At 39.7% G+C, this 17,297-nt stretch overlaps 1 protein-coding gene across 1 annotated transcript in view; it reads left to right on the top strand.

Moving 5' to 3' along the window:
• The window catches only part of ubr4 (ubiquitin protein ligase E3 component n-recognin 4), a 51,642-nt gene that overhangs the window by 6,442 nt on the left and 27,903 nt on the right, over positions 1–17,297 (top strand). The window contains 29 exon segments of the mRNA XM_029436654.1: positions 383–442; positions 626–816; positions 1,093–1,192; positions 1,660–1,797; positions 1,960–2,077; positions 6,506–6,693; positions 6,817–6,973; positions 7,118–7,203; positions 7,319–7,488; positions 7,854–7,878; positions 7,880–8,134; positions 8,601–8,733; positions 9,873–9,952; positions 10,042–10,170; positions 10,968–11,150; positions 11,378–11,500; positions 11,603–11,832; positions 12,316–12,434; positions 12,531–12,628; positions 13,226–13,383; positions 13,522–13,728; positions 13,947–14,048; positions 14,135–14,235; positions 14,464–14,851; positions 15,098–15,161; positions 15,320–15,511; positions 15,856–15,926; positions 16,362–16,509; positions 17,056–17,289. Coding sequence (XP_029292514.1) covers positions 383–442; positions 626–816; positions 1,093–1,192; positions 1,660–1,797; positions 1,960–2,077; positions 6,506–6,693; positions 6,817–6,973; positions 7,118–7,203; positions 7,319–7,488; positions 7,854–7,878; positions 7,880–8,134; positions 8,601–8,733; positions 9,873–9,952; positions 10,042–10,170; positions 10,968–11,150; positions 11,378–11,500; positions 11,603–11,832; positions 12,316–12,434; positions 12,531–12,628; positions 13,226–13,383; positions 13,522–13,728; positions 13,947–14,048; positions 14,135–14,235; positions 14,464–14,851; positions 15,098–15,161; positions 15,320–15,511; positions 15,856–15,926; positions 16,362–16,509; positions 17,056–17,289 — 4,248 coding nt within the window.

Genomic DNA, 17,297 nt, shown 5'->3' on the forward strand with positions numbered 1-17,297 from the left:
AACACTGAAACGTGCACATAAATGAGATAAATAACATAAGTGTTTAGTTTATTTAATAAAAGAGCACCTGTTCAATGAAACACTGATAGCGCTTTTAGTACTTGGAGACGTGTTATACATAAAAAAAATTGCACACATAAAGTTGCATTAAATTTTATTAAATATATGGCTCTCAAGGAAATGCATTAAAAAATATTTGGCTTTTATGGCTCTCCCAGCCAAAAAGGTTCCCGACCCCTGATGTAGAGGTTATCGTCTCATATTTAGGCATTGCATCAAATATCTACCCTTGTTTTTTTTTGTTATCGCTAATGACTGCGTACCTTAACAAGACACAGCGCATTTAATATGGTAACAAGTACAAAATTTGTGTTGGCAACAGCTGGAGATCTACGAAATGATTGGACAAGCTATCAGCAACTCCCGCAGAGCTGGAGGAGAGGTGAGTACTAGCTTTGAGCGCTAGAATAGTAAAAGAATAACGTGTTTAGTACATCTTTGATACCTTAGACTGTGACACTTCAGTAGTTTACTGTTTTTGAAGTTAAGAATTGTGTCAGAGGTTTTTACAAAATAAGTTGTTGGTGATCATTTTTTATTCTTTATTTTACATTGTGTACTACAGCATTATCAGAACTTCCAGCTGCTTGGAGCCTGGTGCCTTTTAAACAGCCTGTACTTGATTCTTAACCTGAGCCCCACTGCCCTGGCGGATAAAGGGAAAGAGAAGGATCCCCTGGCTGCCCTCCGTGTCCGTGATATTGCTGCTCGCACCAAGGATGGCGCAGGATCGCCTAAACTTGGTCCTGGCAAAGGGTAATTTCCAATGAATATGAAATATATCAGTCAATATAATGTTTCTAGTGTCACGGTGGCTTAATCTTTTGATCGTCATCAGTTGTGCATTTAAAAAAATATATATAAATGAAGGTGTAGACAGTGGTTACTGCATTGAAATGTTGTGTAATTGGTCATTTATAAATATAGTATTTATATTATATTTCTGATTTTCATTAATACATTTTGAGAAAAAGGGTCATACTTGATAAGTGATGTGTGCATTACTTATTTTTGTCTTTTTCTTGTCTTAAGGCACCAAGGGTTTGGTGTTTTGTCTGTTATCCTGGCAAACCACGCAATCAAACTTTTGACTTCGCTTTTCCAGGATTTGCAAGTTGAGGCTCTGCATCGGGTAATTGAAGCAATTAACGGCATACAATTTCTATCTGTTTTTAAAATTACATTTCTAATATTTTACAACATGTGTCTTACTGCCTTACATGTGAACAGTCTCACAACATATAAGCGCAAATTGTAGTGATAAGCAAGTCATTGTAGTGATTGCTAACATAAACTCTCTGCTGAAAACCTCACAATGAATGAAATGCAAATGATCAACCTGTTAGAAGAACCAAACACTCTATGCCCCAGTTAGACTGTCTACATGACTTCTCATTCTGTATTCTCAGTTGTTTTAGCCATTTCATGTCCCCCTTTTTTAAAGGCTAAGGAAGGTTTTCTAGTTTGATTAAAATAAGTCCTGGTTAAAACAATTTTAATAAGGATCTAAACATGCAAGAAAAACCTGTATAACAAACATAAAAGTACAAAAGGAAACAAAAGGAACCTTCTATTTCTTGAAAGCCATGTTTCCAGCAGGGCTGGGCGAGCGACGGGCCACCCGCTGAGCTCAACATCATGGCACAGAGCACTTCCATCCAGAGGGTCCAAAGGCTCATCGACTCTGTGCCCCTGACCAATCTACTCTTCACCCTTCTCTCCACTTCCTACAAAAAGGTGCAATCATTATATATTTACATATCTGTCATTTGCACAATTGGAAGTTATGCTATTAATTTCTCCAAAGAAAATAGGAAAGTGATTACATTTTCTCATTTTGTTAAATGTAAATGAAAGATGTGATCATTAAGACTGTTGTCTTGTTTTTGCTTCCATCAGGCTTGTGTTCTCCAACGCCAGAGGAAGGGTTCAGTCAGCAGTGATGCCAGCGCTTCTACAGATTCAAACACCTACTATGAGGATGATTTCAGCAGTACAGAGGAGGATAGCAGCCAAGGTACTTAATCATTCTGGATTCAAGCAATTCAATCATCACTTTCTTAAAATGTCATGCTGAAGTATACACTTGCATAGCTGTTTTAGGTAAGCAAAACAAAAATAAATCATACCTTTGGCTGGACATAGATTTTACTTCCTGCACAGATGACACAATACAATGCACATATTGTTATGCACCGCATTGATAGTATAAGAACAACACTACAAAAGAAAAGAAGAAAATGTAACATTTTATTCAACTTGAAAGGAGTAGACAGCAAGCTGACAGCTTTGTGTGGCCATGAGACCAAAGGCAGGAACAAAAAGGACTTTAAGTCATTATTAATTGAAGTCAACGTTATCCATTAGTGCAACAAAGTATGGAGGGCAGTACGAGCGAGTTATTTAAACACAAAACAGAAATACAGAAATGCAATGCTTGCAGCTTCTCTTAACAGTGGAGTCTGAGGGCTTTAGGTAACCATTAATTATTCAAGAGTATATTAAGCTATTCTGTAGCCAATACATGTTTTTATAAGATCTGGCATTCATTTGTCATATATATATATAAAAAAAGAAAAGGTTATTACAATAATTTAATGTATTCTTCATTCTAGTGATGGTGAAAACGCTCTAAACATTGGGAGTTTTATTAGAAAAAATTAACTTTTCAATGCAAAAATACATATTTAGTTCTGTTTACCATTATCTTCACAATTATGTATTTGTAAAATTAATAATTTTTCCTATCTTTATTAGGCTCAACAATAATTGTTATCGGCCAAGAAATTCTATATTGGTGCATCTCTAATACATTTGATGTATAACAAACTGTTAGGAAGTATATTACATTCTTGCACCTTTTTTAAAATATATTTAATTATTATATTTTTCAAATGAAGATATGATCAGGGCGTTATGTAACTGTAGGTGTGATGGAGACACCCTTATGCCCTCATCACTTTAAGAGTAAATTGTCCAACAAGCTAATATCCCAGAAGCTTTGTGTAATGCCTTCAAGGAATGCCTCAGATTGCTCTCCATGAAAGTGTTGAAGCAGGTGCTGAAAGCAGAGTTCTGTCTGTGTTTTGATCTCTGTGTCAGTGTCAGTGTTGAGCTGTATCAGTGAAGCAGTGAAACAGGTGTGCTGTCAGTGGATCAGTCAGGTTATGGCAGCAGGGTAAACACATGCACACGCACACAGTAATGTAATTTACCTTTTTGTTCCTTCATCACACAATGTGACAGTGTAGTTGACAGTGTCTACTATTTCAGCAGAGAGAAGACAGGAGAAGACAAGTACAGCTTGTGTCTCAGGTCAGCAGATTTCTGTCCTCAGGTCAAAGACTTGGTGTCCACTTCACTGTCCTAGATTCATTGTGTTGTTGTACGTCTCACAATTTAGGCTCTGAGCTGTGGCCCTAATAGCTTAGAAAATGGCAGAGCCACAGATGAAGAAGCTTTGGCAAAACAGCCCCTAGTCAGAAAGTTGCTTTCCTTTTGAAATTGAAAATATTTATAATGATATTGTTTTGTCAAATAGATTCATCTGTGGCTCAGTGTGGTCTGAAGTATAATACCAGCAGTGTTGACATGTGTTTGCTCATTATTGTTTTAGCATTAAAACCTTAGATTACAGATTAGAGCTGTCTGATGTATGGAAACGTTACTTATACCAACATTTACAGTAATGGACTAAGTTTTGCTCCTCTGAGTTAACGTTTCAAGAGCTGTGTCCTAGAAACACATCACTCCTTTGTTATCCAGTCTGTGGCCTTGATTGTCCTGCCATCATTTAATGCACACTTGTAGTTGTCAGATCAGATTATACTTAAAGTTAAACTTAATTTATCATTACTGATGTAAATATATAAAATGATTGTGATGTTTTTTTTGGGGTAACATTTCCTCGCCCCATCTCTGATCTTATTCATTTTTTCTTTGATCATCATATTCTTCTTACTTTACATTACTCATTACTCATCAGTCACACATGTTGGAAAACGTCCTCAATTCAAAAATAATGTAGGACCCATGTCAAGACAGTGGTATTATTCTTGAATACAATAAATTCAAGTTGTGCTTTTAAACTATGTGCTTAATCGCACCATGCTACGTCTGCCTGTCACGTTGTGATTCTTGTATGTTGCATGCAGACATGAATATCAATTTAAACTGATATTCTTTTAACACTTAAAAAGTTGTTTCTTGGTTTTGTATTTTAATAAATCTTTAGATACTTGAACTGGTATTACGTCTGCTGTGAGATAGTTTTTCAGTCTAATGTTGCTAAAATATATGTATTTTATAGCTACTGAAGCAGGTATAACAGGATTTGTGTGAAAGTTGAGTGTGTTGCCAGTCGGGTGACAAGTGAAAGTGTGTGTGTGTGTGTTATATATATATATATATAAATATAAATATAAATATATATATATATATATATATATATATATATATATATATATATATATATATATATATATATATATATATATATATATATATATATATATATATAAATATAAATATAAATATAAATATAAATATAAAAAAGGAGATCGTGTGATAAAATAGATGTAAATGGGATCCAACTTTTGCACACAGAACCACTACTGGAACCGAGACCCAGCATAGGGGCGATACTCGTTCATTTCCTGGAGTTGTCCAGGGTGAGAAGCGTTGTGTTGGAGGGGTCGGTTCTAAGCAACTATGGCGGAAAGATTTCATAGTTTTCTGTGCTCAAGCAGCATCTTAGAGTATTTAGCTGGTTTTGATGTGAGGTGTTATGATTCATAGTAGGGAAACTTCAATGCAGATGTGGGACAACAGAAAAACCGAGAGGGCGCTGAATGGAAGGAATGGCCCACCTGATCTGAACCCGAGTAGTGCTTCTCTGCTATTGGTGGACTGTCCATGTAGTGGAAGTGTACCGGGCAGCAGGACTCCAGATTGATGATTGACTTTAGTCATACAATCAGATCTTGCAACATGTTTTACACTTGAATGACGAGAGGAGCTGAGCTGCTGTCTGAGCTGGATCAGGTGGTGGGTGAGGATGACAGATGAATGCTGTAAATCCAGTCGTGTTGTGACGGTCAACTAAGGAAGCTTTTAATATGCCTCCTCCAGAGCAAGTCTTCCTGTGTTCCATGGGTTGTTTGGGGGAATCCGAGTGAGTCGTGAGTCATGAGTCATTTTCCATAGCAGAGGGGCAGCGCTGAGTTTTGGCTAAAAGGTAGTTAAATCCTTTTCCTGGCGAGAAACCAAAGAACCTGTTGTTGAACACCAGGAGAGGGAAGCAGTCAAACTGAAGAAAGATCTTCTTGGCCTCGAAGACTTGGATACTTTCTTTGCATAATATACTCTCAATGAGAAAGTTCAATGTTATTGCTGAAGGTAACAGACTGATTATTCAATGGGTAGAACAGGTTTTTTGCATCAGTTCAAAGCAAATTAAGTGACTTACAATAAATAGTAATCACGTTAGAATGATGTTTTAATGACTTCTGTCATTAGACATTCATAGTTTACATGCCGCTTCAAAGATTGTATTATTACACTGAGATATCTTTTAGTCCAGTGCTTAAAAATGTCAAGAACTCGCAAAATTATAAGTATCATATTTTAACTTTTAAAAAAGGCTATTTGTTGTAGCTGATGCACGTTGCTAGTGCAAAACCATTTAAATATATCTAATGCATGTGACCTGTTGATTTTAACACAATGCTTCCTGCTATGGAATAATGCAGCAGGGATGTTTTCTTAGTTCAGCAGATACTGTACACGTTCCATTAGAGAGTAACACTACATGTTTTGCATCAAGTGTCAGCCTGACTAGCATTGTCTGTCTCATTGTTGCCCATAGCATGTACGCATATATCTACACACACCACACCACACACACACGTGCAGAAAGGCAGCTGTGAATTCAAGATTGCATGCTATTAAATTTATGAAAAGAACCCAACTTTTGATCTATTCTAAATCCATTTTAGTTTTTATGTCCAACATTTTAGGATTCTGTTAGAGCTACACGTATGTATTGCCCATAATAATAGGTTACTTACTACAGCATGAGCTCTGTCTCTATCATTTTCACTACCTGTTTTATAATTGTATTGAAGAAAAGGGGAAAGTAAATGCAGTAAATGGACTTTCCCTTATTATCAGTGATAGCAATGTGTGAGGGAAAAACAACTCTGAAGAAAAATTCTTCTATAAGTGGATATTTACCAACAGGATGTCACTATATGTTCACTATGTACGGCAGACTTTGGCTCGTTTCAACCACCTGCAGTGTTGTAGGTGTCACTAGTTTGAAGCTTTTTCCATTTTTCCCTTTGTTCACACCACTATCACCCCACAAATATCTTGTAAGTCTTTGGAAATGTGTCACTGCCACCCCTCTAAGAAGTTCATATTAACTATTTGTCTTTCTCTCCAGATGATGACAGTGAACCCATCTTGGGGCTTTGGTTTGAAGAGACAATTTCACCCACCAAAGACAAAGCCGCCCCCCCACCCCCACCGCCACCCCCACCTCTGGAGACCTCTCCCAGACTGAAGAGCCCCAGCAAGCAGAATCCAAGCGAGAATGGCAACATTTTAGCTGGCCGTAAAGACCCAGAACTGGTGAGGACTGAATGTTCTGTACCTGACGACATACCCGCCCTTATGTCTCCACAAACGACTTTTGAAAGTGTTTTGGTTTTATCGTATGACAACCCAGCAACTCATAATGATTTGTTCCTGTAGTTCCTCAGTTTAGCCTCCAGCATTCTGAACTTCATCACCACATCAATGCTCAAGTCCAGGAACAACTTTATCCGCAACTACCTGAGCGTGTCTCTCACAGAACAGCACATGGCTACACTAGCAAGCATCATCAAAGATGTAGACAAAGATGTCAAAGGTACGCCGGAAAAAATTGCCACTTACTATTAAATTGTTCTCAAATGTTCCTCTAATTTCATTTTGGTAGCTAATGAAGGTTGTTGCCCATAATTGGTAGACGGCAATGTATGCAGCTAAGATGAATGTTTTTGGTTCTCCTCAGGCTCCTCAGACGAAGCGTTTTCTTTAGCGCTGTATCACTTCAACCACACCCTGGTAACATCGGATCTTCCGTCCCCTGCCCTGCAGGTAAGGGCAGTTTCTTTGCTATGCCAGTATCTTTACCAGCACCTAAAAAGCCTATCATGTATGAATTGTTTGTTCAATGTCACCAACTTAATATTGTATCTCTTGTATTTCACAGAGCACCCTTCTTCAGCAGTTAGGTGTTGCACCCTTTTCAGAGGGTCCCTGGCCTCTGTACATTCACCCTCAATCACTATCGGTACTCTCCAGACTTCTCCTCATATGGCAGCACAAAGCAAGTCTGCAAGGAGAGCCAGATGTACCCGAGTGTATGAAAGTCTGGGAAAGGTATGGCAACCACTAAAATTCTCATCTGGTTCCTATGTACAATGGACTGGTTTAAATGAATCATTAAATGTTCCATTGATGTTGTCGCCATTGTGTCACTGAGTCAGAGTGCTCACAGACAAAGCTCTGCTTCACTTTGGCATCCGTGTTAAGTAACAAGAGCTACAAGTAATGGCCATTTTAAGTTAATAAGTATTTCAGTATTTACCAAAATTCAAAAACCGAGGGGGCCACCTTTTCATAGTGCAGTGGATTTCAATACTGGAAATATTTAGAAAATGTCCTTGTTAAAACCTATATGAGCTCTCATGGGCACACATTTTGTCATCATTTGTTTTGCTAACTTTCCTTTCCTGCTCTCATAGATTTTTGGGAACGTTGAAGCAGCACTACTATCCAGAGTTCTGTGAATGGAGAAGACGACCTAAACGTGGAGCACCTCCAGCTCCTGCTGCTCCTTTTCCACAATCTGTCGGAGCGGGGTCGGCGATCAGTCCTGACCCTGGTCACCCAAGCCATCACTGAAGTGGCACAGAGCAAAGACTCCCAGCTGAAGGCGGTGCCCCTCAACCTGGCCCGCCTGTGTCTGGTTTTTGACTACCTGCTGCGCCACTACTCAAAAGCGCCGGTGTACCTTTTTGAACAGGTTAATTGCTTCTTCTTTTTTAATGGTGGTTGTCTTGTCCTGATGGTAAATTACATAGATTAAGTGTACGGTAGTTGTATTTGATTTATATAGTTGTAACTTTATTTTTATACTTTTCACATAAAATAATGTCCGGCAAATGCATTAATTGAATAATTCACTAATCCAGAGCGACCTTAAATATCCCATCCTTAATATTGTATAAGGATGATTTGAGTATAAAAATAGACTCAGTCTGTTTCCCAGTTCATTCTTTTGCAGCAGCTTTTGGCTTCACACCTTGATGATACCACAGATTCACATATTTCTGTAGTTTCCAGGAAATTGTTATTTTGATTTGATTACTTATAGGAGTAGCATGACATCTTTATTCTAATGCTGAATCTTTGAATGAATGTGACTATATCTGTGTGGCATAGTGGTGACATGGAATTAAGCTTCTCTCTATCATGAATATCATTTATAGGTGCAGTATAACCTTCTGACCCCACCATCCACCGGGCCGAGTTCTGTTCAGGACGGTGGCAAACGTGGCGGTCTGCCACTTTACTACGGATTCAAAGAGGTGGAGGAGAACTGGGCCAAACACTGTTCAGCAGGTAAGACCAATGAAAGAGAATTTTCTTTTCAAAAACAAAGATTATGTGTGCACAGGTTGACTCATCATCAAAGTCACCGGTTGTTTTAAGTATTCACCTTATTGTGGAGTCTTATAAAACATAAAAAATGCATTGCACATATTGTATTTACCCATGTGCTCGTTCCATCGCCATTATGTTTCACTAACTCTGTAACTAACTAAATAACTGTGTGCGAGGTATGGGCTAGAAAAAGACCAAAATTAAACCAGAAAGGAAGTTAAAACAACAAGACGTTCATAAAGAAAGTTTGAAGGATCAAGGTGTAATTCCGAGCCGCCTGCTCCAAAGAAAAAGGGGGAAGTATTTCACCTCTAAACCGGCTCCGTATAATATTACGTTAGTTTGTTTATTGGACTAAATTTAAAGTGGCAGAAACTAGAAAACGACTCGCGTCTCCTCTTCCCTGGAGAGCAGCCCGCCGGGGGAAGAGAGGGGTCGGCACTCTGCAGCCCCTGACGGAGCCCCAGTCAGCGGCCGAAGAGACTTCAGCTCAGCCAGAACAAGGCCCAGTGCCGGTAGTCACAGCAGGCTGGTGGACCTGTGTAATAGCAGCAACAGGGCCGTTCCCGAGGATTAGACCATTGCTGCTGTGGCTGAACTCGAGCTAACTGCTAACTGAAGCTATGCCATTTCCCGGGGCTGCCGACAGCTCTACGCTTGACGATACAGCCTCCTGGCAACTGTGGGGTGGGGAGGACGAGGCGAGGGGTTGCGGTTAGTTTTCTCGTTTCTGCCACTTTGAATGTAATCCAATAAACAAACTATAAATCAGACACAGATCATTACTGTAATTTTTACAAGCGAGTCAGGCAGCTGCACTTCTTCTCCTTCTGGTCTGAAGGCAGACTGGCGCTACAGTGACTGTAGTGGTGTTCCTTCCCGTACGGAACGCAGCTATTCAGTTAGCGCGCTAATTTCCGTAAATATCTCTGCAACACAACACATAGACGTCTTGGACATAACGTCAACACCGTTACCTCTTCACATTCTGTTGATAATGTTAGTACATTGTTTGAATGGTTCAAGTTTAGATTCATATCTTACACATTGAACCATTAAAAATAATATTCTTTTATGTATTTTTCAACCTTTTTCAGATTCAAATGTTCAGCCAAAGTTCTACTGCGTTCTGTCACCTGAGGCGTCTGAAGATGATATCAGCAGACTGGACAGCAAGGTGAGACTTTGAGCACTAATAGATGAATAAATAGGTAAAAACTAAAATAAATCTCACTGTATTCAAACATAATCTTCTTTTTTTGTTAGGTCTTTCCAAAGCTGTTCAATGGAGCAGTTAAATATGATGAACTGTATGCGTGGCTCATCTCACTCCTGGTTGCAGGCTCTCAGTTTGACACATCAAAGAGACCGGAGAGCAAGCCAATCACTCCTATGGTGAGAACATACTACATGAACTATATGATATGTGTAAACAAGTCCATGTCCAAGTTGTATTGCCATTTTATTTATCAATCACTCACAATATTAGACATTGAGTTAATGCAGTTGCTTACCTTTATGACGAAGACTGCTCTTTCTTAATGTGCTTCAAATAAAAGCCTCCAGTTGTTTGATTTGAAAGACTTTTAATAGGGCTGTACCGAATGTCCTTTTCTTTTTACTTTCAAAGCTTCTATAGAGGTTTCCGAAGGAAGCTTTGAAAGTCTGTCGTCACATTGAATGAAGTAATAAAGGGCAAATTGTGTAATACTAATAATAATTAGGACTGTCAAGCGGCAAAGAAAATTAATCTAATTACAAGCTTAGTGATTAATTAATCATTAATCACATATATCAATATTTGCTGTGAGAGCTCTGTGCGACGTGGGGGGGGTGCTGGGTGCTGTCAGTGCTCCGTGCTGTCGGAGCAAAAGTCAGGGGCATCTAGGAGCGCGATTAATCTGCGTTAATATTTTTAACGCGTTATTGTTTCTGTGATTAATTAATCCAAATTAACGCATTAATTCGACAGGCCTAATATTAATGTCTTTATCTGCAACTTTGCTGAAATACTGAAAGAATTAAGCTGCGCACTATTGAAACTTTTCAGTACAGCCCTACCTTTTTCATGTGACGCACCACCAAGAAGTGTTAAATTGTAACAAATAGTAAATTATAAGCATCTTTTTTCAGCCCTGACATTAACTGAGGGGTTTGGAAAACAGGGCATGTTTATTTATCGCCCTGCACAGGAGGCATGCTCCATTCAGTACTACTTCCTGATACTGTGGCGGATCCTGGGAGTTTTACCACCCTCCAAGGCCTACATGGAGCAGCTAAAGACTGGCTGCAGTGATCCCAGTGAGAGTGACATCCTACACACGCTGCGATGGTCCTCACGTCTCCGGGTGCCTACTTACGTCAATTGGATCAAGGTCTGTTGACACCTGAATGTTCTACAGAATGCTAATTAGCATGATAGATGATAGATAGATTACTTCTACTCATCACTCTACTCAATCTACTCATAATTGTTTTATATATTTATTTATTATATATTAAATAAATGTGTTGAAATTGGATGCTGCATGTTAACATTTAAGAAATGGTTGATTTCTGATTTAATCCTGATGTATGACTATATCCATTTCATCACTGACAGGAACACCTGGTGAAGCAGGGAATGAAAGCAGACCAAGCAGACACTCTGGTTGACACGACGGCTGCCAAGTGTAGCACCGTTAAATACGATGTGGAGCTAGCAGAGGAGTACATTGCCAGACAGGTAATGATTTTAATGCCGTCAGTGCTGATCTTTGTATTGATTGTTGTCCGAACTGAGTTTTGAGCACAATTGTCACTCTTTGACGACTTGATTATTTTGCAGATTTCCACCTTCTCCAGTGTGGACCCGAACGCCATCCTTCCACTGGATCAGTTACCCTCTCTACAAGCCATCTATACGCTGGATGCAGTCATCTCTAAAGTGCAGGTTTCCTTAGATGAGCATTTGTCCAAGGTTGCCATTGAAGCGGACGCCCACAAGTCATCTGAGATCACAAAGAACCTACTGCCTGCTGCACTACAGCTCACTGATGTTTACACGGCCTTCACAAGGTGAGAACGGGATCACTGCATGCAAGCTGAAATATTGGGATATGATTGACATAAGTGTTAATTATTTATGTAAATCTTTATCTTCTGTGTAAAGCAGATAAATGAATGACAACGGTTTCCCTGTTTTTTGTGTGTATCTGACTAAATGACTTAAGGTCATTAAATGCATTATTGACCGAAACTATAGAGGAAAGGATTTTACAATTAAAGTTTAATGTCATCACTTCATTTACTGGAGAGCTTTCGTGCCACCATTTTGCAAAGAGAGCTGCAGTCTAATACATGCACTCGGCCAAACCATATTTTTCCAAGAGAAAAAGAGAGTAGTAAATTATTGTTTGGGGGATTTTTTAATTTTTTATTCACCTAATGGTGTTTACCTGTATACCTGCGTCAAACCAAAAGAAAAAATAAGGCTCAAGCAGGAAATCATTAAACGGTTTTTCCTCATAAATCTTTTTTTATCAAACTTGTCGTGACCAGGTCTTACCTACTGATGAACATCCCGGAGGAAGGGGATAACAAGCTTACAGATGCCAAGCTCCAAGGTTATGCTGCAGTTCTGTCCATTGGCTCCACCCGTTGCAAGGCCAACCTGCTGGGTATGTGAAAGGATTACTCGAGAACAAAAGTGTGAAACAGTACATTCACTTTGACAACTTTTCTGTACACGCTCTGTTTTAAATGAAACTTCACAGGTCATAGTATTATGCAGAACTTGCCATCAGCTGTACAGCAAATATGTGAGACTTGGAACGGCATCCACACCAATGAATTCCCCAACATTGGCTCATGGGTATGTGAGTTAAATTGTTGCTTATGGTTCAGTTTGACTTTGTCCCTCTTTATAAGCACTTTATAAAGGAGAGTAGGCAATCTGATCACCATTTAGTGCTTATTGCTTTTATTATATGTGGCTGGTACTAAACCATTGTTCAGTACTCTGCCTTGAAGGACAATGTGTACATTTCAAATCTGTTGCACCACCCGCTCTGCACTGATGAGAGAAACTCAAAACGCTTTGACTCGTGTTCAGCGCAACTGTAGTTTTTGTAACTGTGCTTTTGTTGGTCTGTACACAGCCTTTAGATGTTTAATATCTTTTATGTTGTTTTTATTTGTATTTCTTTTACTTCTAATCTGAAACATTACGTATAATGTGCCCTCTTATCTTTATCTGATTACATTTATTATAGGCAATGAATTTGAAATGATGCATCTTATCTTAAATATCTACCTTTTTAAAGCACTTAATAAAAAAATATAAATCAATATAATTACCAAAAATATCAAGGTGTAGTTTTTACTCATTGTGCCCAGCCCTACTCTGTATCCATATAAAAAGTATTGTTCCAACAATGAGACTAATGGTCTTGTGTTTTTTCTTTCTCAGCGAAATGCATTTGCCAATGACACCATTCCATCAGAGAGCTACATCAGTGCCATCCAAGCAGCTCACCTGGGCACATTGAGTTGTCAGTCGTTGCCTCTGGCCTCTTCTCTGAAACACATCCTACTCTCTTTGGTTCGCCTCACTGGTGACCTCATTGTGTAAGTGCTTGTCCAGTCCAGTTTTTTTTTATATAAATCCGAGTCATTTAACATAACCGAAAGTATGTGATAAGTAAAATATATTTATGAAAAACCTGTAAATCTTAAGTTAAAATTGCTGCATGTTTGTCTCCTCAGCACAGAGGAGCTGAATCCTTCACAGGTCGTGCGCACCTTGCTGCCCCTCCTGCTGGAGAGCAGCACAGAGAGTGTGGCTGAGATCAGCAGCACCTCATTGGAGCGCATCCTCGGCCCATCAGAGTCAGACGCCTTCCTAGCCCGCATCTACGAGCGCTTGGTGACCGGGTGTTACAACATCATTGCTCATCACTCAGACCCCAGCAGGTGTGCCATGATTATTATTCAACCTACATTACAAATATATTTGATATTAACATCAAAACACTCTGTGTGGTGCGGAACCCACAGAGAATAATACCCAACTGTGCATCTCTGTGCAGATTTTAGCCCATTTTAGCATAATGTCTTTGTTTACTTGCCTGCACATTCATTGTTTGGTTGAGTCTCACTGCTCTTGTCAATCTTTGATATCATGTTTTTAGTGGTTTGGATGAGTCTGTCCTTGAGGAATGCCTCCAGTACCTTGAAAAGCAGCTTGAGAGCAGTCAAGTCCGCAAGGCCATGGAAGAGTTCTTTTCATTCAGGTATCGGCTCTACTGAAGAAATAGGCTGCATTATTACACATTTGTACTGCTACCTCACTTATTTTGTGCTCTTTTATTTTTGCCAGTGGTGAGCTTGTCCAGATTATGATGGCGACAGCCAATGAAAATCTATCGGCAAAGTTCTGCAACAGGGTGCTGAAGTTCTTCACCAAGCTTTTCCAGCTCAGTAAGTGCACTGTTGGCAGAGTTCATTTCAATCAAGAAAAGCTATGAAATCCTATTCTAGTGCCGTTAAGATGTCGGGGAGGTTTTTTTTTTTTTTTAGACAATGTTCTATTATCCAACAAGTGCATTGTTTGAAGCATACTGTCAAAAACCCAACTAGAAATCTTAAAAGCCACACACTTCAGATGTTCAATAAGCCTAAAGGTTATGGTGATGCTGTTCTTTCCAGCGGAGAAGAGCCCAAACCCCAGCCTGTTGTGTCTGTGTGGCTCTCTGGCCCAGCTGGCCTGCGTGGAGCCTCCTCGTCTGCATTCCTGGCTGACACGCATGACGGCCACACCACCAAAGGACTCCGAGCAGCTGGAAATAGTGCAAGAAAACCGACAGCTCCTGCAGGTGCTCACCACTCATATTGTGCGTGACAACAGCCAGGTGGGCGAAGGAGTGTGCACTGTCCTCCTCAGCACACTCATTCCCATGGCAACAGATATGCTGGCCAATGGTGATGGAACAGGCTTTCCTGAGCTCATGGTCATCATGGCCACGCTTGCCAGCGCTGGACAGGGGGCCGGTCACCTGCAGCTGCACAGAGCAGCTATTGACTGGCTGACCAGATGGTAAGAAATAAGTCTCACAGAGATGCTGCTGCCTGATTTAATTTACATCAGGAAGCTATATGATTTTGTTTTGAGGGCTAAAGTCACCAGACAAATTGTAAAAAAAAATAAAACTTTCAGATTAATTACCATGGATTGAAAAAGTACTTTTCATTGAGTGACCTAATCCTGTAGCCATTATCAAGCAGCGATACAATCTTACATTTATGAATGTTCATTTTTAAATGTAAATTGTTTTCTCTGCAGCAAAAAGTATTTAACACAGAAGAATGTCGTGGAAAAAGTGAGCACGAACTTATCCCAAGGAAAGGTGAGTCTGAGTTATAGAAGTGCCTTATGTTGACTTCATCAAGGGGAATTCCTTTTTTAAACCCTAATGTGTTTCCCATTTGTTTTGTCCAAAGAGAGTTTTTAGCATTTTTAACCATTAACTGTGGAGTAATATTTGCACCCGTTCCTTGATTCCAGCACGCCAGCATGCTGGAATGCTCGTGCCACATTATCTCCTATCTGGCTGATGTAATGAATGCCTTGCGGCAAAGCAGTGGCCAGGGCACCTCAGCACTGCTGATGGAGGGAGAAGAGAAGGCCATGGAAGTGGACTCGGACTGGGTGGAGGAACTTGCAGTAGAAGAGGATGATTCCCAAGCAGAGGACTCTGTGAGATCTCATTGCTTTGCTTATCCTCCTTAAACAGGGCTATGTTGCAAAGTACAACTAAATAGAAAAGCCTTATTATTATTATTATTATTATTATTATTATTATTATTCATAAAGCCTGCTGACCAATCTCAGAAATCCGTCTGGTTGAGGTGCATAGTTGTGTCCAGGTCCATCTCATGGCACTGTCCAGCGGAACATGCGTTACAAAGATAACATATGATGGGTTCATTTTACATTAATTTCCCAAGGCAATTTAGAACATTTTCTTTATCCAGATGTCAGGAATTCTGCTTTGGGTAAATGGAATAAGCCTTTTTAACATTTTTGTAATTGTTTGACAGGATGAAGACTCTCTTTGCAACAAACTCTGCACCTTCACCATTACTCAGAAGGAGTTCATGAACCAGCACTGGTAAAGAGAAGTTTATTGTTCCCTGTGTTTTCCGTTTCATTCTTGTATGAAGAAGAAACAATACGCACATGTTCATTTGTTATATAGTCTAGTGTTATGTAGATGAAAGGAAAAGTAACTGTTTGTCATTGCGTGCGGTTGTTAATGGCGAAGCCAACTAGTGAAGTTCACTCAATACTGATTTAACTGCTGAGTTTTGATTTGTTAACACCTGAACATTCCTTAATTCAAAGAAACATTTGTACAGCCTCTAAAGCATGAAGGTTTGTTGTGTCAATTCTGTTGTGAGGCTACATGCACATGCACAGATTAGATTTACTGTAGACGTTTGTATGCAAAAATACATTTATGTAGAAATATGCAGGTGAAATTCTATCATTGCTTAATTTGTTTATGTACTATAAACAGTCTGTCCTGCTCCTTTTTATTCTGCAGGTACCACTGTCACACCTGTAAGATGGTGGATGGGGTAGGTGTGTGCACAGTGTGCGCCAAGGTCTGTCACAAAGACCATGAGATCTCCTATGCCAAATATGGCTCTTTCTTCTGTGACTGCGGTGCCAAAGAGGATGGCAGCTGCCAGGTGAGACCGAATACCTCAGGTCATCATGGGAAGAGAACAACAGCGGTAACTTTGGCTTGCAAGTCATTCCCCCATTGACTTTCATCCAGTCATTTCATTTGGTCAGGGTTATAGCTAGCCCACACATGTGGCCAGAACATGAGAGAAATCATGTTGTCTGTCAACATTTTGTGAAGTGAAAAGGCCAGCTAGTTAATCTTTTTAAACTGCATGTGATGATAAAGCAAACCATCAATTTATTTTCAGTTTACTGTTAGTTTGAAGTGTTTGTGTTTGCAGTGTTTACTACTTCTGTGTCAGTCTTATGTTTACAATAGCTAATTATAGTTTTGTTCAAAACAGTTAATAATTGTTCTAATGATATCAGGAGTCTCGTCAGTCCATGATTTTAGTTTTTTTGATTGCGGTTAGTTTTTTTCACAAAAGCAGGTTATCTTAATTGTAGAAAAGCTAAATAAAGAAGATGTCATATTCACTTGTAGATGCATGCACGTATCAACAATGTTGCTGTTCTCACGGCTCTACTTTGTGTCGTGCCATCCACAGGCCTTGGTCAAACGCAGCCCCAGCAGCGGCATGGGCTCCACCCTGAAAGAGTCTTCTGCGTTCCAGAGTGACCTGCGTATGCCTGACAGTGCTATCCGCCACCAGAATGCTTCACCCTCCGACAAGGGCAAGGTCACAATCTGTGATGGGAAACCTGGTGATGAAGACAGACCTAAGAAGAGCAGCGTGTGCAAGAGCATTGAGGGCTGCCAGGAAGAGTTAGTGACACAAGTGGTAAGGGA

The sequence above is a fragment of the Cottoperca gobio genome, chromosome 7, assembly GCF_900634415.1.
Source record: "Cottoperca gobio chromosome 7, fCotGob3.1, whole genome shotgun sequence".
NCBI lineage: Eukaryota > Metazoa > Chordata > Actinopteri > Perciformes > Bovichtidae > Cottoperca > Cottoperca gobio.